We start from the raw sequence: 27475 nt of genomic DNA on the forward strand, positions 1-27475 counted from the left end.
ATCAACAAATGTTTATATAGGGTCTTCTACTTGTTCAGCACTTAGGCATTTTAGGACAGTATTCAACAAGATAATTTATGGTTTGCTTGGGAAGACAAATTAGATTAATTAACATGTGTCAAGCATGGAACAATTCAGTACCAAGCTATCTGGTTCTAACAAATACAAAAGAATGGAGGGAACAATGAGGTCTGTATTAGTCCTTGCAGGCTTCCTAGGCAGATTGTAGAAAGAACAAAGAATAATGAACCTAAATAGCTTTGTGTATCAGAAAGGATTTATAAATGTCGACCATCATTATGATAAGATCCTTGGATATGTGTGGGGAAGAAGGGGTAAGGAGATGTGTCATATTTTATCTTATTTCCCCCAGTCCCTTACAATTCCCTTCAGACAGTTCGAGGTTAAATAAACATTTCTTAAATTGAATTGATTTTTAACGATTTCAATTCTCTGCTCCCCTTTAGTTAGGGAAGTTTCAGTCTGCCTTTTACTCCTTCCTACCCCGGTCTTCATCCTCTTTTCCAGAGTGTGCTGACCTGGTAATCCTTGGGAGACTAGGAGATAGGGAGAGGAGGTGGGGGGAAGAATGGGGACCGTATTTCCCCTCCCTGGGTTTAGGTTTCCTCCTTTCTAAAATTAGGAGGCTGAATTAGATGGGCTAAGTGAGGAGAGCTGGCAGCAGCCCTAAGATGATAAGAACCAGTCCCCTCTTCCCCCTAACCCCCAATTTCTTCTCCCTTTCCAGCTGGCTTCTAAAGTAGAAGGGAGGGAATCTGTGGTTTACTCCGCCCCCTACCCGCTCGAGGTTCCACCCCCTTCATCCGTCCCCACCCTCTTGGAAGCTGTTGGGGGCGGGAAAAAGACCACAGGGCGTCCGGAGTTTTGCACCCAACCTTAGGGGATTGCAGAGCCTGGGTTGGAGAGTCGAGAATGGAACTGAGGGAGCTCTGCTTGGCTCTGCTGGCGCTGGGGGCGCTGACGGGCAGAGTCCGGGGTAAGTGACACCAGAAGGGCCTCGGATTCCGAGGCTGTCCGGGGTTTTAGCAACCCCAGCTCCCTATCCAGAAAGCTTGCCCAGTCCGAGGTAGCGCAAGTGGTTCGACCGAGACTTGTGCTGGTTCAGACTCCGGAACGAGTGATTCCCGCGCTGTCGGGTGTTGTCCGATGGGTTCAGCTTCTGCCTCACGTCCCTGTCCCAATAGCGGATCCGTTGGGTGCCCATCCTTGGTGCAGGGACTTCTTACTCTGCAGCTCACTGGGAATATGTGGTTATTTGCCTGATGTCTTATTTCGGGTTTGCTCTAGGAACAGCTAGTGTTGCATGTTTTCTCCTCTTCCCTCTCCCTCTCCCTCTTCTTTTTCTCTCTCTTTCTCTTTGCCTTCTCTCTCTCTCTCTCTCTCCCTCTCTCTCTATGTCTCTTTGTCTTTCTCTCTGCCTCTCTGTCTCTTGGTCTCTCGGTCTCTCTGTCTCTGTCTGTCTGTCTGTCTCCCTCTCCCTCCACTATCAGTGGATAGTGTAGACTTGCTGTGCAGATGTTCAGGCAGAAGGCTAGTTAGAGCTACACAGCAGAGCTGGGTTTCCCCCTTCTTTAAGAGAGCCTTGGGAGCTGTCATCCTGATACAAATACAGGTAGGATGCTGCGATGGAGAATAGAACTTAAAAGAGCCTCTAGGACTCTCTGTTTTCTTTTTTGGTCTAACTCTTTTGTCCCAATCTTGCTGCTGTAGGTCTCAGGCCACCTCCTCTTTGGGTTACAAGCAGACAGCTTCATTTACATTCCCACCTGGGAGGCAGGAAGGGGTCTCTTCAGTCAACCTGAGTGAGATATAGTCTCGCTAGCAAATCCGTAGGGATACACATGGCCATTTTTTTTTTTTTTGAGAGGAATGGGAAGCTGAGGTGTTGGAGAGGGCTTCAGTTGCTACTTCTTGGAATTTTCCTTGTTAGGGAGGCTAAAAATATTGGTGTGGGTCAAAATAACCCAGAGCTATCTGAATGTTGTTCTCTGGGGATTTAAAAAAAATTATTAAGAGATTTACATGCTCAGGGGACTGCAAAGTTGAACATTTTAATCAACTAAAAAAGATCTACTGCATGCAAAGTGCAGCGAGTGCATTCCTAGTTACTGTGGGGAGAGAAATAATAAGAAATAGTAGGATATAAGACAAAGGCAGACAACTGTAACACACAATATTAGAGCATATATTTATTAGGGAGTTAACACATAAAGTACTGTGTGAAGATAAAGTGGATATTACCCAAGAGGGCATTATTGCCCAAGAGGGAAGTTGTTTGGAAGAGTTTGGAGGAGGCATTTGACTTGTATTGCTGAGGCTATTAGTAATTATAGATGACATTTACATAGATGTTTTAAGGTTTGCAATGATTACTTATAAATGTCAAATATTATAATGTATAATTTATAAATTATTTGTAATTTATAAACTATTGTAAATGCCATTCACTTTCCCACTTCTACTGACTACGATATTACTGTCCCATAAAAACCAGGTAAACAAACTGGCTAAATACAGAATCTTAAAATTCAGATGTCCAAAACAATTCATTTTCTTTTTCTTCCAGTACACCTTTTCCAAACATTTTTGTTTGGATCTTCTAGCCTTCCCATCATTCATGAATAATTGAATAGGTCTCCTTCTTTCTATATTGCTACCAACCTAGTTTATTATTCCCCTGGACAATTGCAATAATCTGATAATTGGTTAACCTAGCTCATGTATCTTTCTACTCCAGTTCCTTGTCCTTACAGATGCTAAGATGATTTTCCTAAGGTTTAGGCATGACAGTGTCAATCCAGTCCTCAATAAACTCCCCTGACTTCCTATTATGTCCAGATCAACTATAAAATCCTTTAATATTTATAGTTCTTCACAATCTAACTCCTCTCCACCTTTCCATTCTTCTTGTCTTCTCATCCCCTATATATGCTTTACAACTCAGCTATACCCATCCTATTTACTCCTTTCACATCCAATATTTCTTTAGACTCTATATCTTTGGATTCATATTCTTCAAGCCTCTAATGCTCTTCAGGTCTCAGAAACCATGGCTTCCTTCAAAACACAGCTCAAGCTCTCCATCAATAAATGTTCTTTTCTGGGCCGCACAGATACTGGAGCCTTTGCTTTTAAGTTTCCCTTTTCCATTCATTTTGTGTGTATCTTGCCTTTATCTATTTTTGTATTTGGTGTCTCTCCCCTTAGAATATCAATTCCTTGAGAGTTGCTGGAGCTGTTTCTGTCTTTGTATCTGTATTGCTTTGTTCAGTACCTGGCCCTGTAAGTGCTAAATAAATGCTTGACTAATTAAATTTACTGCCTTGTCATTATTTTGTTCCTCCATTTTCCTTCACATTACACTTCTAATCGATTGCCAAATCTTGTCGTTTCTACTTTCACACTATCTCTCACTTCCAGTCATTTTTCTCTGCTCCCAGGACCATAATTCTAGGCCTCTATCACCTCTTACTTGAACTATTATTGAACTAATAGTCTCATAATCATTACTCCTGTTTCCTCTTTTCCCTCTTTATTTTATCTTCTACACCAAAACTTCTTAAACTGTGGATTGCAACTCTCATATGAAGTCACATAACTTAATAGGAGTTTTTGCAAAATTATTATTTATTATCAATAAATATTTGGCTTGTATACCTATTTTATATGCCTATTTTCCTGGGGTTGCATACAAATTTTTCAGGTGAAAAGGTAGATCATTAATGGAAAAAGTTTAAGAAGTCCTACTCTATACAGCTGCCACAGTAACATTCCCCAAATGTAAAACTGGTGTGTCACTACCTTACTCAATAAATTCCAGTGGCTTCCTATTGTCTCTAAGATCAAACATAAACTCTTTTGTTTAGTTTGGAAGCCCTTCACAATCTGTCCCTAATTTAACTTTCCAGTCTTAGTATTCAGTCCCACATGCTACAGTCCAACACATTTTCTGTTTCCCCACATTTGACAGTTCATTTTTTATCGCCTGATCTGGAATGCATCCCCACATCACCTCTACATCAGAATCTCTTGTTTCTTTCAAAAGTCTGTTTAAATGACATTGTCATTTAAAGCCTTTCCGGATACCCACTTTTTCCCTAGTGCCTTTATCCCACAAAATTTATCTTCTATTCTTGCATATATATATTTAAAATTACTAAGTCTTCCTATCTCATTCATTCTAGAAGTATAAGGGCTATTCACATACCTTGTCCTATTCTAATCAACATGAGAATTCTGATTACAGTTATCCCTTCTACATTGTGACTTATCCATTTAGGTTTTGATATATTGTGTGTTGGCATAAGAAATTAAACAGGGATTTTTGGGGGAGCTTTTTGGAAGTCATAGACAATATGTGAAGGCCAGCAAATGACACAGAAAAAGTTTTAGAAATGCAGAAATGCACAAAATATATGTTTAGTATTCCATATTTTGAATTGAAATTAAAATTTTATTTTTAATTTAATTCAATTCAATTAAAAATAACATTAAAAGATATATGTTGTCTTTTAATACCATAACAATTCACTTCTTCTCTGGTATGGAGGGCCAAAAATTTTTACATAAATTTTCTCCACTGTTGGGGGGATAGGTGCTGTTCCCCTAAACCCTGAGATGTGGAAGGGATATCTGGGCTAATTTGTCTCTCTTTAGGTAATCTGATAGCTCAGTCGCCTCCTATGAAGGAGTTCATTATATTAATGCTGAGAATTTCATGCAGATACACTTTTGGCTCAGCCTGTTTCAACTCAAAAATACTAGGCTCAAAAGATCTATCATTTTTCAGTCTCTGCAGTAATATAGATTATGGGAGCATGTTACTTCACATCTGTATATGTCATCTCCTTCAGGAAATTTTTGTCATCTAGTACAGTGCTTAGAACCTAGTCAGCACTTAATGATTTGCTTTTTTTTGCTTGCTTTGATTGCTTGATTTCCCGGTAAGCCTAAATTGTGGGTATGTGGAGCTGTTTAAAAGCTCTGGTTGAGATATAATCAACTGTTGAAGAGCCCCTTTCTCATGAACAGTGAGTTGAAAAATTCAAGGAGGCTTCTTTGATGACCCCTTTTTATGAACTTTTGGAGGATCCCAGTAGAATACATACAGGTCTTGTGGAAGGAGTGGCAAAGAATGTACTAAGCCATTTGTATCCTGTTCTTGAATCCTTAGCCTCTCAGAAATTTAGCTAAATCAGGTACTATCATAGTACTGATTGAAAGGTATTAGAGTAGAGTGTTTCCAATTGCAGAATAGATTCTCTGTCCAATGTTGGGACCTAGTAATCTAATGTTGAATTGGTCTTAGATTGAGGAATTAGTTGCTTTCCCTGCCTCCAGGGTAGATCTAGGATGAGGAGACCCAGAAGTTACTTAGAATTTCTGCAGCAGGACTAAGCTTAGGTCCAATGGTGTTCTGGTAAATGTTTAACAACCAACTCTGAAAAAAAAGTACATTGCCCTTTTAAATATTACTTGCATTAATAACATTTTCGCCATCACTTTCTTAAGTCTAGACAATCAACAAAACAGTAAACCAAGCCCCAGCTCATGGTATTTGCTAATTTCCAAAGTACAAATATTTATGCTGAAAATATAACAATGGTTTTCACACATCACCAGTTAGGTAGGCACTGGTAGGCTACCGTAGGCCTCAGAGCTCTTTTGATTTGAGTTTGTTATGGTCAGGTCAATCAAACAATAACTCAAACTGTATTAGTTAAACCCAGAACTGATCTAGGGACAAAGAGGATTTAGTCTGGCTTTGAATTCCTAGAGATTCTGTTACCTTGTAGATCAAAGAGGTCCGATCATAGCTGGGGGGTGGGAAGAAAAAGGGGATAGGAAAAAGATGAGATATTTAAGTTTCATAGGTAGGATGAGAGTCACACTCTATTAAAAGAATTATTTGTGTGACCATGGACATTTAACTTCCCTGGGTCTTGAATGATTTATCTGAATAATGGAGTAGATGACCTCTAAAATTCTTATCCAATGAGAAAATCAGGGCAAGTATTGTACTATTATTCGTCATTGTTATTCAATCTTTTCAATTATGTGTGCTGTTTCTTATAGCACAATAACATTCCATTCCATTTATGTGTCACAATTTTTTAGTTATTCCCCAGTTGACGGATATCTACTTTGCTCACAATTTTTTTTTGCTATACAAAAGATGTTGATATAAATATTTTGGCATATATGGAGTTTTTATTTTTGTAATTTCTTTGGGGTATATGACAGCCATGGAATCTCTAGATCAAAGGACATGGACATTTTAGTTTCTTCTATAACTGCAAATTGCTTTTCACAGTAGTTTTATTAATCCACAACTCTAGGAATAATGCTAATAATGCATTATACTTGTATTTCCATTCCCATCTTTACTAATTGACTGTATATGAGGTAAAACCTTGGAATTAAGTAATATGCTTCTTTTAAAAAATTATTATTATGATTATTTTTGTGAGGCAATTAGGGTTAAGTGACTTATTTTGGGTCACACAGCTAACAAGTGTTAAGAGTTTGAGGCTGGATTTGAAGTTAGGTGTTCCTGACTTGAGGGCGGTTCACTATCCACAGCACCATCTAGCAGCCCCCCAAATAAGCTTCTTAAAGGATCTTGCAAATCAATGGGAAAATAAGCTTATATTTACTATTATCTGATTTACATGGAGGTTTTCCATGATTATTGCTTATTCTTGTGAAACAGGAACTTCTGGAGTTATTTAATTCTAGACATCCTAGGGAGAGATAATGTATGTTAAATATGTCAGAGATGATTTCTCCAGTAAAGATGGTATTTAAACTAGAACTGTGGGCTTTCCAGGGAACAACCATTGCTATAATTCTTGATATCACTATGAAGGTCATCACCTTTCTCTTCTGGGGTTATGATAGTAAGGGTTCCCTTCTCCAGTCTCTGAGAAGGGAGGGGTGCTGGGGACAGATGTCAAAGAAAAGTGTGAAGAAATGAGTAGATGAGGAAGTCTGTCCTTGCCTTTGGACTTTTCCAATTGAAATCCCACCCCCCTCTAACTTTTCACCCTACCTAGGGCCTCCGGTTATCACCCATTCTCAGCTGTGCTTATCCTCTTGCTCTTGTTTTCAGAAAAAGCCAGGAAGAGTACCCACAAAAACCACAGCTCATGAATCAGCAGACAGATAATTATCAACGGGAAAGAGAGTGGACAGTTTCAGGGATAAGCCATTCAAACCACACAGAGCTGGTGGTTTTTCATTCCATCTTCCCTCTTTTGAAATTTGGCCAGTTCTCTTACTGGGCAGATGGCTGCAGTGGAGTTCAAGACACCAGGGAAAAAGAGGACTAGACTGGAAAATGACACAGTTGGACTCTCCTAGCTTTACTATGCCACCCAAATTAATATTTTAGATTCCCAGGTTAAATTTTGTAGAAATTATTTTTTCCTTCCTTGTCTGTAATACTTCTAGAAATGTCCTCATCACATCCCTCCTCCTTCCCAAACACTTTTTTAAACGAGGCAATTGGGATTAAGTGACTTACCCAGTATCACACATCTAGTAAGTGTCTGAGGTTAGATTTAAACTCATCCTCCTTACTATAGGGCTGGTACTTTATGCAATCTAGCTGCCTCCTTTAATGTGTCCTGGAATAAGTAGTGCCTAAGAGACAGTATGGTACAATGGAAAGGATACTGAAAGATCAGTATTTGAATCAGAGTTTAACTTCTTAACACTTGGGTGCCTTTGGCCAAATCACTTCATCCTTCTCAGTTTCCCCTTCTGTAAAATGATGGGATTGAATTAAATAATCTTAAAAGTCTTTTCAAGCTCTAAATCCCATGGTCAGAAGAACCACTTCTGACTTAAAATTTGTATCTCTTGAGCACTTATCACGATATTGTACACAGTAAATTCTTAACAAATATTGATTGGATAATCATTACATAGAACAGAGGTATCAAGTCTGATGAGGCCATTGCCAAGGCCAAACTAAGTTAAAATATAAAAATACAATGTAACACAGATAGTGTTAATTTGTAGCTTATAAAGTCAATATGCACTCCCTAGGACTATGTTTCTATTTGATACTATTACTAGTAGAACATGGTGGGAGCAGTTAAGTGGCACAGGGTTAAAGTACTAGCCCTGAAATCAGGAGTACTTGAGTTCAAATTCAGCCTGAGACAATTATAAGCTGTATGACCTTACACAAGTCACTTAACCTGTTTGCCTCAGTTTCCTCATGTGTAAAATGAGCTGGAAAAGGAATGGCAAACCACTCCAGTATCATCAAGAAAACTCCAGATGAAGTCACAAAGCGTCAGGTACAACTGAACAGCAATAAGAAGTAGAGCAATCTGGACTCTACCATTTACTATCAATATGATTGAGCATTTAATTTTTAACTTCTCTGGCTTCTGTTACCTCATTCAAAAGAGGGGGTTGGACTATTTGGTCTCTGGAGTTCTTTCCGGCTTTAAATCTATGATCCATCCAATGCCATCCTAGTTACTCAAAATAGGGAATTTGCACCTCTGCTACCCATGATTTAATTTTATCTTTTTATCTTATTTCAAGATTGATTTTGTGTGTAGTAAGGAAAATCTTGACCATCAAAGTGATCAATCCATTGGAATGATTTGCTAAAACCATCTGGCATAGATAATTTGGACTTTTACTTGACTAAAGGCAAGTGGCTATGCTGGAACTCTCTTGAGGTCCACTTTTGGGATTCTAAGATTCCCAGGTGGGCTGATGCATTTGGACTATTTACAAGCTCTTTTATAGGTTTTTAAGGGTTAAATAGCTAGAGATTTAAGTATATTGAAGACTCTCCTATTCTCTCTTCCTGGGAACAATTAGGAGTTAGTAGTCAAAGGCAGTGAGTCATACTCTTCTGGACCAGATGAATCTAAGAAAAAAAATGTTATTTTGAGACTAAGGTTTCTAAAAAAAATAAAAATAAATTTGGCTCTAAGAGCTTCATTTCCAAACAAATGCCTGGGCAAAAAGAGGCAGAATGGATCGCTTCCGACAACATTGCTATACACCACATAGATGTGAAATCAGGTCAGGAGGTGAAATAGCTACAGAAATGAAAAGCTAGGTTTGGAGGGAGGTCATCAGCAGGACAAAGCTGGGTTAGGGAAAACCCTGAAGAACTGCCCAGGACTTGGTGCTAACTTAGATATTGTCTTGTAGTTTTATCAGCAATTTCTTTGTTCATTAAAGACTTTCTCCTATGGGGATCTGAATGGATCTAACCAAAAGGAAAAAAAAAAAAAAACTCTGTTCTTTGAGGACTTGTCTTATTAAATTTTCAAAGGACTGTTAATTACCAGCCCTTTAAAGCACTATAGTCACGGCGACTCACATATATACTTGGAAAGGGCTGTGATTTGCATTGTCAGAAAGGAGAAAATAGTGGGTCTTTAGAAAAATTTAACTATTTATTGGAACTTGACATGACAGTGGATAGAATACCTGGTCTGAAGTCAGGAAGACTCAACTAAAGATCAAATCTAGCCTCAGACATTTACCAGCTTTGTGACCTCAGAAAAGTCACTTAACCTTGATTGCCTCGGTTTCCTCATCTATAAAATAATCTGGAGAAGAAAAATGGCAAATTGCTCCAGTATCTCTGCCAAGAAAACCCCAAATGGGGTCATAAAGAGTTGAACATGACTAAACACAACATCTGGATGGTCAGAATTCCCTAAAAAACAGTCACATTGAGCTATGCTGAAGCATGTAAATAATGCAGGCAATAGGGTGAGACAAGCATTGATGACATTTCCCAGCACTTCAGGAAAATTTGAATTCATAGTATTCTAAGCCATTTAGGAGAAATAACTAAGGCTGCAGAATCATAATTAGCCAAGGGCAACAAGAACTTTAAGGCAAGAAGCTAAAATTTAGTGGGCAGAGACAGCACCATTCCAATATTTGCTTATATTCTACAAAGCTAGGCAAAGTTGTTCTCATTATTAACTTTTCATAGTCAATTTCATCAGAGTGAATGAAGCTGGAAGAGATCTTAAAAACTATCTAATTCAAACTTTTTATTTTACAGAAAAGGAAACTAAAGTCTAGACAAGACTTGTTCAAACTCATATAGGTAGTAAGTAGACTATGTTACCTTCTTTCTTTCTTATTTACTTTTTATTTTGTTTTTTCAAATATATAGAAACAAAATTTAAAACTTTTAAAAATATCTACATCCTTTCTTTTCCCTCATCCTTCTTGAAAAGGCAAGCAATTTGATATAGATTAGACATTTGCAGTCATGTAAAATATTTCCCTCTTAGCCATATTAATTGCCTTGTTTCTCAAAAAAAAAAGAAATTAAAGGTGACAAGGACAATGGCAATTTCTGACCATATTGAACATAATCATGCCTACTATAGGCACTATATATTTATTCCCTTTTCCCCAAACTTTTTGAGCTAAAGCATCACTCCCTGGTCATCACTTAGCTCTGTATGTTGTTTCTCCCATTAGAAAGTGAGCTCCTAACAGACAGAGATAGTCTTTGAAGTTTTATTTGTAGCTTGTCACATAGTAAGTGCTTAATGAAGACTCATTCATTCATTAATTTCCAATAAACCTCCTTATGGAGGAAACCAACTATTTCCCAAGATAACCTATTTACCTTTCAGACATTTCTATTGATTGTGAAGATTTTCCTTGTCATAAACTGAAACCTGCCTCTCTTCAAGTACTATCTTTTGTCCTAATTCTACCCTTTGGGGACAGGAAACAGGAACCATTATGATTCTGGTCACATGAAAGATCCACAGAGGGGAAAGTATCATTTAGTTCAAATAACGCTGGACCAGAAATCAGAAGATACATGTTTTGAGCTCCTTCTTCACTACTCTCTAGTGTGTATCATCATGGAAAGTTACTTAATCTGAGCCTCAGATTTCCCATCTGTATAATGGGGATCACAGTAGTTTTCCTACTGAGTAAAATGAGACTCAAAGATCAATTAATGTCTGTCAGTCTGGGATTAATCAGTTAGTCTGAGATGGCTCATTGGGCCAAGTGATTATAATGGAAAATCATTCATATCCTGACCTATCATTCATCTCCACAGGAAGTGACCTAATCAGGGTTGGTGGCTGAGCTGGGATCCAACCTAGGAATTGGGCCAGCTGCTTCCCTGGTCCCCTCTTTGGCAAATCATAACAAAGATTACTGTTATATTACAGTGTAATCTTTCAACAACAAAACAAAAGAAAACAACAACCCTGCATCACTTCCCTTTAAATGACTTTCAGTCCCAACTTGGCTCACCTATAGATGATGGTGACTGTTCGTAGGAGGGCTGACTTTTTACATCCTGTCATACTGGGACAATGTATCTTGCAAAATATTATTTATGCATTTTTGCCTTATACTAGATCCCTTCCTTTTCTTCTATTTTCCCTTCATTTCAAATCTTTTCTATTCCAACTGGTAAATCATTTGTGTTTGATTAGCCACAGCCTTATTAGTAGGAATACTTGTTGGTAATATTGTTGGGATCATATAGTTCCTCTCTCCTTATTGGTCCTCTCTTTGCAAAAATCTATTTTTTCTCTGGCTTCATTTACTTTCCTATGCTAGACTTTCTCACCAAAAACTTGTGATATGGATGAGAAATCTGATCTTTCTATCTTTGGAGAAGTCAGCCAGTTAATAAACATTTATTAAGTGCCTATGATGTACCAGGTGTTGTGCTAGCCCTGGGGATATAAAGATATGATAATTCCTATATTCTAGGATCTCTCAGTCTAGTGGGAAACACAACACATAAATATGTGCTAACAACATATACACAGGATTAATTGGAAATAATCAACAGAAGGAAGAATTTATGGGGATCAGAAATGGCTTCCTCTAGAAATGGGATTGTAAGGAAGAAAGGATTCCCCTATGTTTTTCTAGGATCTATCTTATTATTATTATTTTTTTGTTACTTAAAAAAATTTTTTTTTGATAACTTTTCATTGACAGTACATATGCATGGGTAATTTTTTTACAGCATTATCCCTTGTACTCACTTCTGTTTCAACTTTTCCTTTCCCTCCCTCCACCTCCTCCCCTAGACGGCAGGCAGTCTTATACATGTTAAATATGTTACAGTATGTATATCCTAGATACAATATATGTGTGCAGAACTGAACAGTTCTCTTATTGCACAGGAAGAATTGGATTTAGAAGGTAAAAATAACCTGAGAAGGAGAACAAAAATGCAAACAGTTCACAACTCATTTCCCAGTGTTCCTTCTCTGGGTGTAGCTGATTCTGTCCATCATTGATTAATTGGAACTGAATTAGATCTCGTTGTTGAAGATATCCACTTCCATCAGAATGCATCTCTAGGACCTATCTTGAAAACCTCCTCAATAGCCTTGTGGTAATGAAGAGGAAAATTTCAATTTTCCTGGCTCATTATTCAGACCAAGCTTTGGAGTTTGAGACTCTCCAGAAGAGGGTTTAATAGAAACACTCCATCTTGCTTCTTTTCCTGAGGCTGATTTGTCAAAGGAGAGGGGACAATTAAAAGGAAAAAGGCTTTTCAAGTTGTTCATTCAAATGAGGGTTCCTGGGAAGAGATGCCAGTCTTTGGTAGGGGTGAGGCAGGGCCCTAAAGTGCAAGAGGAGGAATATGAATGGGTGGAACTGGGAAACAAAGCCTTCCACACATTTTAGAGAAGGAAATCTTGGAGGAAAGAGTTTATTGAATCATCATGGGCTCTGGCCCATAGATTCTTCATGAATTAACAATTCTCAGCTGAAAGAGAGAGCAATTCCTAGGCATTTAAAAGTCCTCACTTCTCCTCTTGGAATCAGAGCAGAGTTTGGAAAGGCTTAGTTCAGATATTCTTAATAATAGTAATATCTGACATTTATACAGTGATTTAAAATTTGCAAAGTACTTTACATGTATTATCTCACTTGATCATCATAACAACCCAGTGAAATAAATGCTATTGGTATTATTTCCCTCTTTTCTAAATGGGTAAACTTAGGCTGAGAAAAATTAAATGATAAACTAGTGTCAGAGATAGAATTTGAATGCAGGGCTTCTTAACTTGATATTTCAAACCCTGATATACATTCTCTTAGTGTCAGAACTTGAAGGTAAAATGAAGGGAAATATTTACTTTTCTTTTAGTGACATAAGATAAATTCATGATTAATTTTAAGTGAATGGAGTGTCCCGAGGAACCACTGGCATAACTCCTCAAAAATGGAGAGTAAGCCAATCTTAAGAAATCTGCTTGAAATCTATAAACCAAAAGATCGGGGAAAATAATTGCTCATGTTTATCCTAAAACTGGTCAGTCCAAGCATAGAATAGGGACTTGGCAATAAGTGCTTTTAGTAGGAATTTTGGCCCCACCCTTTGTGCCCTTGTCTCCTCCTAACTATTGCCACATCCTCCTGTGGTATTCCTAGATACAGGTTTTCATAAAAACTTCCATTAGGGGAGTAGAAAAAGAGGCAGGGACCTCAGCTAGATTCAGCCCATCCCTTTCTGTACCCTGTGCCTAAGGACAAGGGGTGGGTGGAGGTGTTTATTTCCACAGCTGGCTAAAGGTAAAGTAGGAGGAGGGTGGGGAAAGTGACCACATGAGTCAAAGTCAGTTGACCAGACGCTCTTTGGCTGGACAAGCCTGGTTTCAGACTTCTTGTCTTGTGTGGACATGCACCTTATGTTTTTGTTTTCTGACTATTATGTATAATTATGTATTTGAGGATAAGTGTAATCTCTGGGTCTACTACTATCATAGATAAGAATGTTTACTTCTGGATGGTTTAAGAACTGTGCTATAGGTAGCTAGGTGGTACATTTAAATGTTGCACTAGTCCTGGGTCAGGAAGACTTGAATGCAAAACCAGCACAAATACTTGTTAGGTGTGTGCAATTCACTTAACAAACTCTGCTTGCCTCAGTTTCTTCAACTATAAAACAGCTGATAACAGCACCTACTTCTCGCGGTTTTTATATTGATCAAGATCTCTTAAGTTTAATCTGCATTATTAACATTTTAGCCTTCATTTTCTTAAATCTAGATAATTAACATAATAAATCCATAATTTGAAATTTGCTAATTTCCACTATATCAATGCTTATGCTGAAAATTTAAGAATTGGATCCAGCAGCTTCAGCACATTCTTGCCTCTTTACTTTGTATCCCTTTACAAAGAGTAGAAAGTTGTTTGTTTTTTTAACCAGAAAGGATAATGCTATTGGCCATGTGACTAATTGCCCTTAAAAATGAGTCAAACAGTTTGAAAATTTGAGCTACATTTGATGGAGCAGAAGGCATTCTGCTCTTCAATCAGGCAGGGATAGTGAGTCAATGACTAGACACAGGAAACAGCTTGTCTGAATATGACCTCTGGTGGCAGAGAACTGACTTTGGTTTTAAGAAAGAATTAGCTCTGACAGGTGAGAAGTGAATTGCAGAGAGGATTAGACTCTGGAAGCTGAGTAACCTGTCTAGTAGAGGGGCTGTTGTTTGTCCTTCCTAAAGAGATGGAATGACATCATGAGGATGATTCTCTCTCTTTTTAATTCAAGCTTTTTATTTTCAAAACATATGCACGGATAATGTTTCAATATTAACCCTTACTAAATCTTGTGTTCCAATTTCCCTCCTCGTTTCCCCCTTCCTAGATGGCAAGTAATCTAATATATGTTAAACATGGTAAAAATATATGTTAAATCCAATATATGCCATACATATTTATACAATTATTGTGCTGCACAAGAAAAATCAAATCAAAAAATAAAATAAAATAAAATGCAAGCAAACAACAACAAAAAGCATGAAAATGCTATGTTGTGATCCACACTCAAGTTCCCACAGTCCTCTCTCTGGGTATAAATGGCTCTCTTTATCTCAATCATCTCACTGTTGCAAAGAACCTCGTCCATCAGAATCGATCATCATATAATATTGATGTTATCCTGTACAATGATCTCCTGGTTCTGCTCATTTCACTCAGCATCAGTTCGTGTCAGTCTCTCCAAGCCTCTCTGTATTCATCCTGCTGGTCATTTCTTACAGAACAGTAATATCCCGTAACATTCATATACCATAACTTGTTCAGCCATTCTCTAAAAATGAGCATCCACTCAGTTTCCAGTTTCTTGTCACACAAAAAGGGTTGCCACAAACATTTTTGCATATGGGGGTATGAGGGTGATTCTTGACTTGCTCATGGATTGTATTTGAGTGAAGCAAAGTAGCACAAAGTTGTCAGCCTTTCTCTATCCTCCAGAGTCCAGTGGCAAGACAAAGGTGAAGATAATCTGGCAATGGCTCAGGATATAATGGTGACCTTTCTAAATTAAGGTCTTTTCCAGGTCTTTGTCTGAAGCTACTCCCATTTAATGACTATCAGCTAGGTAAGAATTAAGACAAAAGACTGCCCAACTTTCCTCCAGAGTCATTACTGTCCAGTACCAAGACTAGAAGAGCTGTACCCAAGGGGAAACTTCATGAAGATTCCACAAGGGGAGAAAATACATTGAGATCCTGTAGTAGTAGAGACTTTAATTACCTTGACTACCTGTATTCCCTAAATATATGCCTAATTGCCATTATGCTCAGTAACCATTTTTCTGATGTGTATACATGGGAAAGTATGTTTCATATTTATTGGGGACAAAAGAGAAAAAGAGATGTTTTGTAGTTACTGTTCTTACTATGCCTTCTGAATAAATGCCTTTGCTTTTATCTAATTGCATCTGTTTAGGGGGAAGATAAACAATGGGGGTTAATGAACTATACCAGTAAACACAGAGTATATAGCTCTTAGAACTTGAGTTAACTGCCTTTTAGCGTACTCAACATACTAGATTGAAAGTTGTATTAGAGTGCACAGGGAATACTTTTAATACATATACAGTACCATATGCCTTTCTCTGAGAAATATAACACCAACTCATAAGCTGCAATTTCATTTATGGAATAGAAAATCATAGACTTTGATGCTGGAGGTCAGAGATAAGAATCTGGGCTCCCTAAACTGGCAATGGAGTGTCAAATCTTAGAGTCACAGAGTATTTTAGTTGGGAAGAGACCACGTGACCACAATATAATTTAGCCCTCATGCTTCACTTTATAGATAAGGGAAATAAGACCCAGGTAGCAGAACTGACTTGCTCCAGATCATGTGGCTAGTTAATAGAATTCAGTTCTCCTTGGTAAGCTTTCTAGTCCACCTCCCTTCTAATGTTTGGAAATGTGCTCATGTGTGTGAAGAAGAATTTTATAATTTTCTGGTAAAATGGACAGAGAGACTATCTTTTCAGCCCAAGAACTATAGGAGACATAGGGAAAACACATTGACATCCAGGAAAATTCCTCCCAAGTGGGAGGCTAAAGGGCTACTTAAGAAACAGCTTAAATAACCAGTCACAGAAAGTTGGCTATGAAAAGTAGTTTGCCCTGATAATATGCATCTCTGAATACTGCATTGGGAAACGGAGAAAAATCTAAATAAATCTCCCTTAAAAAAGAAAAAAAGGTTTACTTGGAAGAAGCTGGTTTGATTTAACACACTAATTAAGAAAGCACAATGCTAGTCACTTCTTATACAAATCTAGACATGACATAGGTACTGCTCCCAAGGAATTTACAATCTATATTAGAGATTACAAGGGAAGATTGGGTACACAGATAACTTTGCTTTGGGGGAGATCAAGATAAATTCGGGGTAGAGATCCAGGTAAAGCACTATGAGAATTTGGAAGTGGGAGAGATCAGTCAGAGAAGTTGATCTAAGCTGAGGAAGAGGGATTTTCCTGAAAAAGCCAACTGTACCTTTGCCCTTCAGTTTAGTATTTCCAGTCCTAATTTGGCTGTCCCACTTTCCCCTATCATCAATGTTTCTCTGGTTTCTGGAGAGCATTACAGTGACATCTAATCTTGGAATAGTAGAGCCAAATTCTAGAATTTATTCCTTATTCCTTTGCCCTTAGGAAAAGGAAAGGGAGGATGTTTGAGAGGTTTCCAGGAGGTCCTCCTTTTCCCCTCCGGCTTGGCCTCCTGCTTTCCTCAGCCGTAGGCTTTTAGGATCTCTTGGAAAGAGCAGGTTTTAGGAGGTAGCATAAATAGGCAGGTGCAAATAGTGCAGCTGCATTGGGTGTGTCCCCAGTTGGAATGTAGAGGAATTAACAGTAAAAATAACAATTTCAAATTTCGATTTTTCATTTAAAAAATGCTTTGCTGTATATTTTATTTGGTTCCCAGAACAATTCTGTGTGGTAGGCAGGACAACTTTATTTTTATTTATTTATTTTTTTATTATTCTGATTTTGCCTCCATTGGGAATTTTGATCTGGAGACTCATTAGAATTTAGACTCTGCTTGGGACAGAAATATTAAGTCTCTTTTTTGGTCACAAAGTGAATGAGGCAGGTCTTGAACCTAAATCTTGACTTCAAAGATGGCTGTTTCTTTACATTATGCTGTGCTGATCACAGCTATAAGGCCAGATATTATCCCCATTTTTATAATGGAAACTGAGGTCCAATGTCAAGATCATAAAACTAGTAAATGATATATGGAGACAAAACTTCCACCTAGGTGTTCTGATCCCACATCTAAGCTTCTTTCTACCATACCATGCATCAGTTTATCTCTTTATGCCTTTGTTTCTTCATCCATAAAATGAAGGGGTTGGGCCAGATAGGCTTAAAGGATTTAGCTCTAAGTCCTGTTTAAAGGTATTTTATTTCCTCTCTTTTTGTATTTCTGTTCATTCATTACCTCCCCCTACTCTTGTGATTATTATAGGTCTGTGTTGTACATAGTGTTGTTTTGTTATTATTCAGTTATTTTCAGTTGTGTCCAATTCTTTGTGAACCCATTAGGGGTTTTCTTAGCAAAGATCGCCATCTCTAGGTCTATTTCCCCCCCCCCCCCCCCCCAGGCAATTGGGGTTAAGTGACTTGCTCAGGGTCATACAGCTAAGAAGCGTTAAGATTCTGAGGCCAGATTTTAAACTCAGGTTTTACTGATTTCAGGGCTGGTGCTCTATCCACTGTACCACTTAGCTGCTCCTCCAGCTCATTTTTACAGATAAGGAAATTGAGGTAAATAGGGTGAAGTGGCTGCCCCATGGTCACACAGCTAGTAAGTGTCTGAGGCTGGATTTGAACTTAGGAAGAATTAGTAAGATCTGAACTTGCTAATTAATAATTCCTGACTCCAGGCCTGGTATTCTATCCATTAAACCACCATCGTATACAGTGGTCTGTATACTGACTATATCTGCTGACTATATCTGACTGATTTAAAACCTAGGCATGTTTATTTATCTTATTTTGGGTTAGATTAGGAAGTATTCAAGTGGAGGAAGACAGGGCAAGGTGTGTGTGTGTGTGTGTGTGTGTGTGTGTGTGTAGAGAAGGAAAAAATGATTTATATCTCTGGAAACTCAAATATAATGAAGCAGGTCATAATTACATATGTCACCCCAACTAATCTTTAATCCCTTTATATCTTTTTTTCCAGGAGCCAATGTCTGTACCACCCGGGGGGTGAGTTCCTGCCAGCAGTGCCTTGCTGTGAGCCCTCTATGTGCCTGGTGCTCAGATGAGGTAAGCAGCAGACATCTCCCCACCTATCTGCTTAATTAGTTCTTGTTTCGGGAGTGTCTAGGAGCTTCCCATTAGATAGGAGATTAGGGAGAGTTCTGTTTATTGCTGATGTGGAAGAAAATGGAAGCTTGATTTAAGGAATGGACTTTCTCAGTCCTATATAGCTTCCTGGGACAACCACGAATAGAACCTAGGAACCAGACGCTGCACTCTATTTCACTCTATCTGGATACCCTAGTATTACCTACAAATGGGCAGTGGTCCCTTTCTCTCCTTGGTGACCTTCTTTTGGGAATGGAATTATGGGGAAAAATAAAGGAATGACATGGGATTCTATAAGGAGAAAGAGAATATAAAGTAGCATTTGGAGGTGGAGCTGCTTGTCCCTAGAAATCTCAAGAATGAATAATGCATAGAGAAGAAGACATTTTCCTCAAGAGTTAGGAAGATGTTTATTTTGAAAGAAATTTTGGGTCAAAGCTTCTGATTCTGTTGCTTGGAGTGGTGAGATTAGCTATGTCTAGGCATGGGTCTGTTGTTTGTAATATCCAAGAATATGAATATTTCTGAGGGCATGAATGTTTCTTTAGGACTGGGGCACAGAGAATCTGTGATGATAAGAAGAGGCTAATTAACAATTCCAGCTAACCCAGCAATACATAAGGCTTGTGATGTAAGGTTGATGGGATTCTGACATATTTTTTTTTTTTTAATGATGAAATACAAGTGCTAGAAAATAAACTGGGTTTGTCACCAAAACATTAGAATCCTGATTCTACCACTCAGTACAGTGCTTGGCACATAGTAGGCGCTTAATGAATCTTTACTGATTGAAATGTTAACTGACTGACTTTGGTATTCACACTTATGTGACCTGGGATAATGTTTTCCGGTCATTATCTTCATCTCAAAACTGAGGGCCATGACTAATGGTTCCCTGAAGCCTCCTCCAGTCTATATTCTTTTGAACCTATCCCCAGAAGGAGCTTTCCATCTTCTCTCCAAGAAATGGAACTATCCCCATTCCAGTTACATCCTCAGGACAAGACTTTCTAACCACTTAACCTAGACTTATTGCCTCCTTTTTTCTTCATCCCAGAGCTACTTTCTGATGTACCAGTGGTAACTGATCTCTTCTGAGAGTTTCCAGAACAGGAAATCTCTTTAGGTCTGATCAGGGAGCCAGAGAAGGGAATATGTACTTATCCTAGAGCAAAAGGACAACTGGGTCAGCAGGACTTGGCTTTGCCCTCTGTTTTGGCCTCAGTGTTTCTCTGCACGAGTCCTGTTCTGAGATATAACTCATCTGAGTCACATTGTCTTAGATGAGCCAATGAAACATTTCTAGATGAGAGAAATGCTTTTCTCTTTATCCCTGCCCTGCCCTACCCAGCCCATCTTACATTCCCCTGAGTCTCATATGGCTTTCCCATTTCCCATTTCATTCTCCCTACTCCTCCTCTCTGAACTTCAGCCTTTTTTTGGTTTTCTTTTGAAGATTTTACAATCTATTTTTCAAGCCCCTCCCACGATGTGATGGGAAGGAAAAAATAAGGAAGGAGAGATTTCAACCTGGACAGTAATTGGAGGGGGTGAAGTTTGTGTTATAAGCAACATAACAGAAATCTGAGATCACTTCTTAATGTCTGTTCTCTTCCCCTGCACCAAATTAGGGAAAAATAGAAATAGTTAAGGACCTAAGAAGCTTCTGAGTTTAAGAGTCACTTTAGCTGTATGACACTGGACAAAAACCTTAATTTCTCAGTGCTCCAGCAGGAAGAGGCAGAGAAAGCAGGACTTGCTTTGGTAGAGGAAGTTCTCCAAGAAATCACAAGTCCAGTCACTCTCCTTCAGGACTAAACAGATCTAGGAAAAGCGCAGCATCATCCCATTCTTGATCTCATCACTTCTACTGTTCTGAGTGGGTATGGTCCCTGTGTGTGGGAATTCCTGCTAAGGAAATGGGGGATGTGGCTCTTAGATAAAGAAACTATTTTTTGGAGATACCAATGTAGGACACCAAGGAAAGCCTGACAAATTTCGTGCTTGTGTTCAGGGAATGCTGAGTGCTGGTATTTCGTGAGTGGAGAATGAGGCGATGAGGATGTTTGCATGGAGGAGCCAATCAGGAAACCAGCTAAGAAATTCCCTTAGAAAGTAGAAATGGGAGAATTAGAAATTCTGTGGTTTAGTAAAAAAAATATGACTGTCATTGAATAAGGCGAGGAGATGGGGAAAGATATAGAGGGAAAAGGGGAAAAGAGAGGGAAAGGATAAAGGAAGCCAGGTTTAATGGGAAATAAAATGTATCAATGGGAAATACTTGTGGGTAATAGTAGGGGGGGATATAGGAAGGAAAGAATACATTGGTTAGAGAGAGAGGAAGCAGAAATCCAGAATTCTTTCCTGATAATTCTCTAAGCAGGAGGGCATTCCCTATGCACAGGCAAAAGTCCCACAGAGTATATGGATGGGTACTTTCATTTACCTTTGCCATATGTACACCTATGTCTAGTCCACCAGGCTCATACAATTTGAGGTGTGGGATTTTTTTCCCCATTTATCTGTTGAATTGCCCCTGTCCCTTTCAGTTGTGAAGAAGTGATCTTAGATTTCTAATATTATTGCTTATAACACAGAAACTTCACCCTCTCCAATTACTGTCCAGATTGAAATCTCCTGTTCCCTATTTCTTCCTTCCCATCTCATCATGGGAGGATCTTGAAAAATAGATTGTAAAATCTTCAAAAGACACAAACTACTTTGGATTGAGGAAAGTGTATAAACCAGAGAAAATTAAGAGTGAGCAATCCCTAGTATTTGTATGTTATTATTGGAATGTTTGAAGTATAACAAATGACCTTTCAGCCTTGCTGCTTTCCTTCCAATACCATCCCATCTAAGTTGAAACTTAGGAAAAAAATTATAAAATTTACCACATGCCTAGGAGGAGAGCATATGTTAGATTGCCTTTGGGAAATTGCAAATTTCCTTTAGTGACCCTATGGAAACAAAGACCCATTTTTAAATACCACCATTCTACTGACCTTGTTCTACAGCAGTGAAACATATAGTAATCTCTAAAGAATTAAAAACTAATATCACTCAGAAAGTAACAAAGGGGTACGTGTTTGGCAGGAGCAAGCTACAGAATACAACCAATGGGAACTTCAAAGAAAAGAAGTAAAGGATGTATGCTGGGAAAAGAAACAGGCTAGTCACAAGGCAAAGATAAGGGATGACTAGCTGCTTCCTGTTCTAAAGAAAGCCTTTGGCTGGGAGTCAGGAGACCTTATTTCAAGCTCATGTTCTGATGCGTGGTTATTATGTGAACTTAAATCAATTATTTGTGGGCTGCTAGGTAGCACAATCTATAAAGAGCTAGGCCTGCATTCAGGAAAACCTGAGTTCAAATCTGCCCTCAGACACTAACTGTGTGATGCTGGGCAAGTCACTTAACTCTGTTTGCCTCAGTTTTCTCATCTGTAAAGTGAACTGGAGAAGGAAATAGCAACCTGCTTCAGTGTCTTTATCAAGAAAATCCCATAGACTGTATAATCCACAAGGTCATGAAGAGTCGGACATGATGATCAGCTGAACAATAAACGAGGATGCTTCTTTCAGCATTAATCTCATTTAGAGATGGGAAATATTATAGGGAAGCTAAGTCACCTAGTAATTGGGTTGCAAGACACATTTGAATTAAGGTCTTCAGCCTCCCAGCTAAGAGTTCTTTTTTTATAACATGTAACAGGGTGTTTTCATTTTTCTTTGTCATAGGTAGATCCATATCTGGTTCAGCAAGCATATTTAATTTTAGAAGGGAGCTTTCTCCCCATCTTATTGAATGACTTAGAGGTCACTTTTCTAGCCTCCACATGATTTGATCATCTTCTCATTGTATCATGGTGGTAGTAGTTCTCTGGAGTATTATCCCTATTTTCTACCTTTTTCCTACTTCTATCCTTTTCCTCTTTTCTATTACTTTTTCAGTCTGAGTGGTTAAAAAAATGACCTTTCTTTTTTTTTTGGGGGGGGGGAATGTGGGGTAGGAGAAGATAATCAGGGTTAAGTGATTGCACAGGATCACATAGCTAGTAAATGTCTGAGATTGGATTTGAACTCAGGTTCCCTTGACTCTAGAGCTAGTGTTCCATCTACTGCCTCAACTATCTGTCTCCAAAATGACTTTTCTAAGTAAGAAAACAGTTAGATGGTCTAGTGAATAGAGTGCTAAATTTGGGGGCAAGAATTCCTTAGTTCAAAACCTCAAACACTGGCATTGTGACCCTAGAAAAGTAATTTCGTTTCTCTCAGCCTTAGATTCCTCACCTGGAGAACTTACATTATAGAGCTGTTGTGAAGATTGAATTCCCTTAACCTCTCTCAGCCTCAGTTTCCTCATCTGTAAAATGGAGATAAATAGCTAGGTAGCACAGTGGATAGAGTATCTGGCCTGGAGTCAGGAAGATTCTTCTTAAATTCAAATCTGGTCTCAGAGACTTACTGTATGATCCTGGGCAAGTCACTTCACCCTGCTTGCCTTAGTTTTCTCATCTGTAAAATAAATTAAAGAAGCAAGTGGCAAACCATTCCAGTGTCTCTGCCAAAAAAAACTCCAAATGAGGTCTGAAATGACTGAAAAAAACTGAATAACAACAAAAATGGAGATATCAGCTTTCCTTATTGAGGTGTTATGAGGATTAAATAAGTAACATTGTTTCCCCTGTTAGAAGGTGAGTTCTTGGAAAGCAGGGGCCATATTTTTGCCTTTCTTCGCATCTCCAGTACTTAGCAGAGTACCTGGCACATAGAAAGTAAGCTTTAATAAATACTGACTGAGTCTGCTGCTGAGATCACTGCCTGCCTGTTTGGTCTAAGTGTTATCAATGAGTGCTGAGCTGAAGAGCAGCCCTGTGTAATTATAATCCTGACCCCTGATGTCAGTGACCATGAAAAAGAGTGATAAAGGGGTGGGAAACAGTTTTTATTTTTCAGTGTTTAGATCTCTGAGGAAATTCATAACAAACTATAAGGACCAGCAGCAGAGCCAAACATGTTGGCTCCACTTCCTTGAAAAACTATTACTTTTGGAAAGAGAGATTGGCTAATTCCTGGATAACTGCATTCTACACTGCTTCTTCTGGCCTTCTAACTCACAGCTTATTGTGACTTGATGTTCTCCGGTCTCTCCCTTCCCTTCCCCTCTCTAGTAGGCAGCTGAAAAGAGCCTTTCCCATCTGCCTCTTGGTTCACCTATTTTTGGCCTTTTTTGGGATGAGGCTCTCTCCCTTTAGGACCTTGTGGTCAGCTGGAGTCTTTGATAAGGTGGACATTTTTTAAAATAGAAACAGGGTTGAAAGAGGGGGGATAGAGGAAATTTGCAATCAGTTAGTCAGCAGGCATTTATTAAAAGCTCACAGTGTGTCAGACACTGGGCTAAGGTTCTGGGAAATAAAGGGAAAAAAAAACTAATCTCTACCCTGATGGAGTTCACAATCTAATGAGGATGGCTATGTGAAAACACCTATATATATATTTAAGATAAATTAGAAAGAATCATCAAAAAGATTAGCAGTGAGGAGACCTGGAAAAAGCCTTCTAAAGAAGGGAGATTTGAGCTGAGTCTTTGAGGAATACAGAACTACCAAAAAGGCAGAGGACGAAGAACATTTCAGGCCCCCAAAGCAGGGTCATTGAAGGGAGAATGTGTACCCAAAGCTGAAATAACCTCTGAAATATTCTCTCATGTCCTGGTTAGGGTCAGAGGTAATGGAATTTAGAAGGGGGATTCTTCTTGTCTCATACATTAGGCATTCAGTGCTAGAGAGGGTATTTCCTTTTTTTTTTTTTTTTTTTAAATAAACTCAATTTTATTTTCACTTCCAAATTCTTTCTCTCCTCCCTCCCTCTTTGAAACACTCCCACTGAAAAGGCAAGAAAAAACAAAACCCATTACAACTATGTTTAGTTTAGGAAAATAAACTCCTTCATTTAGCCACATGGGAAAGGTATTTGAATTGGGGCCATTTTAGTTCCTGTTTCTCATGCCCCAGTGCTAACCATAATGCCCAGTCCTTTAAAAAAAAAAAACAAAAAAAACCCCATTATTTTTATTTTCTTAAATACATGCAAAAATAGCTTTCAACATTCACCTTTGTAAAATCTTGTGTTTCAAATTTTTCTCCCTCTTTCTCTCTCTCCCCTCCTCCCCAAGACAGCAAGCAATCCAGTATAGATTAAACATGTTCAATTCTTCTAAACATATTTCCATATTCATCATGCTGAGCAAAAAAAACTGAGAGAAAGAAAAAAAAACAGACAAGCAAACAACAACAATAAAAAAGGTGAAAATACTATGCTTTTATCAATATTCATTCTCCATAGTTCTCTCTCTGGATGTGGATGGCTCTTTCCATCTCAAGTCTATTGAAATTGCTTTGAATTGCCTCTTCTTCCTTCTCATCCTCTTCCTCCTCCTTCTCCTTGCAAAGAGCCAAGTCTATCACAAATGATCATCACATAATCTTGTTACTATTTATAATGTTCTCTTGGTTCTGCTCACTTTATTTAGCAATTTCCTTACCTGTGTTCATGCCCTGGGTCAAAGTCCTAGCTGTCCTGCCCTATTCTTTGTGATTTTTGTCTTTTGGTCAAATCTAATTAGTTTTCTTCATAATCTTTTTTCCTTTGGTTTAAAAATATTATTGAGGCAACTGATCCATAGGTTTCATTAGTCTGTTAGAAGAGTCTATGATACAAAAAAGACTAGATAGTCTTTATTGCCTCTCCCAATCTTGAATCCTACGATCCTATGAATAACTATCAGTAACTATCAAATGTTCTTTGACAAATTACTAGATGTTTGTGGGTCTCAGTTCCTTCATCAGTAAAATGAACAGAATTAAATTAGATGATCTTTAAGTTGTTTCTTATTTTAACAATTTATGAATTCCTTTTGGAGGAAGAACTCTGCCCATTCCTCCTGACATATATAACATTGAGGTTGACATTTTGTTCTCAAACTTTCTCAATGTGACTTTTCCCAGTGCTGTTCCTACTCTACCTTCTTACTCCTCTACATTGGTCTTTATGCTACAGAGAAGCTAATGAGATTGACATCCTATGAAAGTAATTAAAAATGATAATAACAACAATAATGATAATAATAAAAAATGATAGCAAGCATTTGAATAGTTCTGTAAGGTTGCAAAGTGTTTTATAGGCATTATCTCATTTGCTGCCCCCCTACATCCTGTGAGGTAAGTACTATTGTTATTATTATTCAGTCATATACAATTCTTCATGACCCCATTTGGGGTTTTCTTGGCAAAGATACTGGAATGTTTTGCTATTTCCTTCTCTAGCTCTTTTTTACAGATGAGGAAACTGAGGCAAATAGGGTAAAGTTACTTGCCCAGGGTCACATAACTAGGAAGAGTGTGAGGTCATATTTGAACTAAGGAAGATGAGTCTTCCTGAGGTCAGATCCAGTGTTCTTTCCACTTTGCCACCTAAATGCCTAGGACCTATTATCTATATTTACTACAAATAAACTTAAATTCAGAAAGGTTATATGCCTTGCTCAGCGTCAAATGGTCAATATGTTCCAAAGGAAAGACAAACTCAATTTCCCCTGAATCCAAGCCCAGCTCTATCCACAATTCCATCCTGCCTCTTCTCCTGGGATAGATGGCTGTCTGATTTGGAAAGAAGGGGAGTTTGTATAGGAAAATAGGTCATAGATGGGGTTTTCCAGTTTTTAAATCAGTTATCCTCATGCTAGCATTTGGTTCCCATGGATTGATCCCATCCATATCTGGGCTCATATTCAAAGAATGTGGGAGCTGGAAGTGACTTTAGAGATATATCCCCTCATTTTACAGGGGAAGAAACTGGAATCCAGACAGGGGGACTGACTAGCCTAGTTAGTGCTAGGCCCTTTATTAGAATGTCGGTCTTTTGCAGAGCTATACCTAAAAATTCTTGTTTTTATAATAAATTCAAAGAGGAAAATGGCACAGCAGAGGACAGTTAGCTCTAGAAGAAGATATCAAGAGAGAGGTCTGCTATGTTCCAGAGAATCTATATTGTGCTCTTGTAGTATGGCTGATGGTCTTTTACTTCCCCTCCACTTCCAACTTTTAGAAGAAAGTAACTGAAGGAGAGGGGTGATATAGCAATGCGACCCGGGGTGGACCAGAAGGAAAGGAGGTATAAGTAACTTACTGTATGAAGAAAGTTCCTGTTGGTGTCCTGGACCAAAGCCCTGGTGGTTTTGTCCTAGTTACAGCTTTGGTCTTTTGATTTCTAGTGCAGCATCCTTTTTTAATAAGCCATGCTACTTACATATCTTCTCCTCCCCCCCTCCCAAAAAAATCCCATATATACTAACATGTGCCATGGAAAGGATTCCTTTAAGATTTAATGGGTGTTTGTTAGGATGCCTAAAAGCGGAATAATTGTACTGTGATTTTCAGTTCCTTGGGTCCTCAGATTAATGATCTGATATGCATGTGTCCAGCCAATTTCAGGCAGAATACTCTACCCCCGCTAACTTCTTAAACTGTGGATTGAGACCCCATATGTATCTCTAACTATGTGGAGTCACAAAATTATGATTTATTATCAATAAATGTTTGATTTGTATATCTATTTTATATAACCATATGCCCAGGATCATGTAAAATTTTTTTCAGGCAAAAAAGGGTTGTGAATGGATAAAGTTTAAGAAGCCCTGTTACTATATCTGGAAAGATATTTCCAAAAAAGCAATGAATTTAAGTTCAAGAATTCCACCTCTGCTTCTTCATATGTTTTGATCTTGGACAAGACGCTGAATCTTTTTTGCTTTGACTT

General features: G+C 38.3%; 1 protein-coding gene across 1 annotated transcript in view; it reads left to right on the forward strand.

Annotated features, from left to right (window-relative positions):
* The first annotated feature begins 875 nt into the window (after positions 1-875).
* Positions 876-27475, forward strand: part of ITGB3 (integrin subunit beta 3) — a 68483-nt gene continuing 41883 nt past the window's right edge. Inside the window, exons 1-2 of the mRNA XM_051994929.1 lie at positions 876-997; positions 18531-18616. Coding sequence (XP_051850889.1) covers positions 934-997; positions 18531-18616 — 150 coding nt within the window. The 5' untranslated portion in view covers positions 876-933. The remainder of the gene's footprint in view (positions 998-18530; positions 18617-27475) is intronic.

This window comes from Antechinus flavipes, chromosome 4 (genome assembly GCF_016432865.1).
Source record: "Antechinus flavipes isolate AdamAnt ecotype Samford, QLD, Australia chromosome 4, AdamAnt_v2, whole genome shotgun sequence".
Classification (NCBI taxonomy): Eukaryota; Metazoa; Chordata; class Mammalia; order Dasyuromorphia; family Dasyuridae; genus Antechinus; species Antechinus flavipes.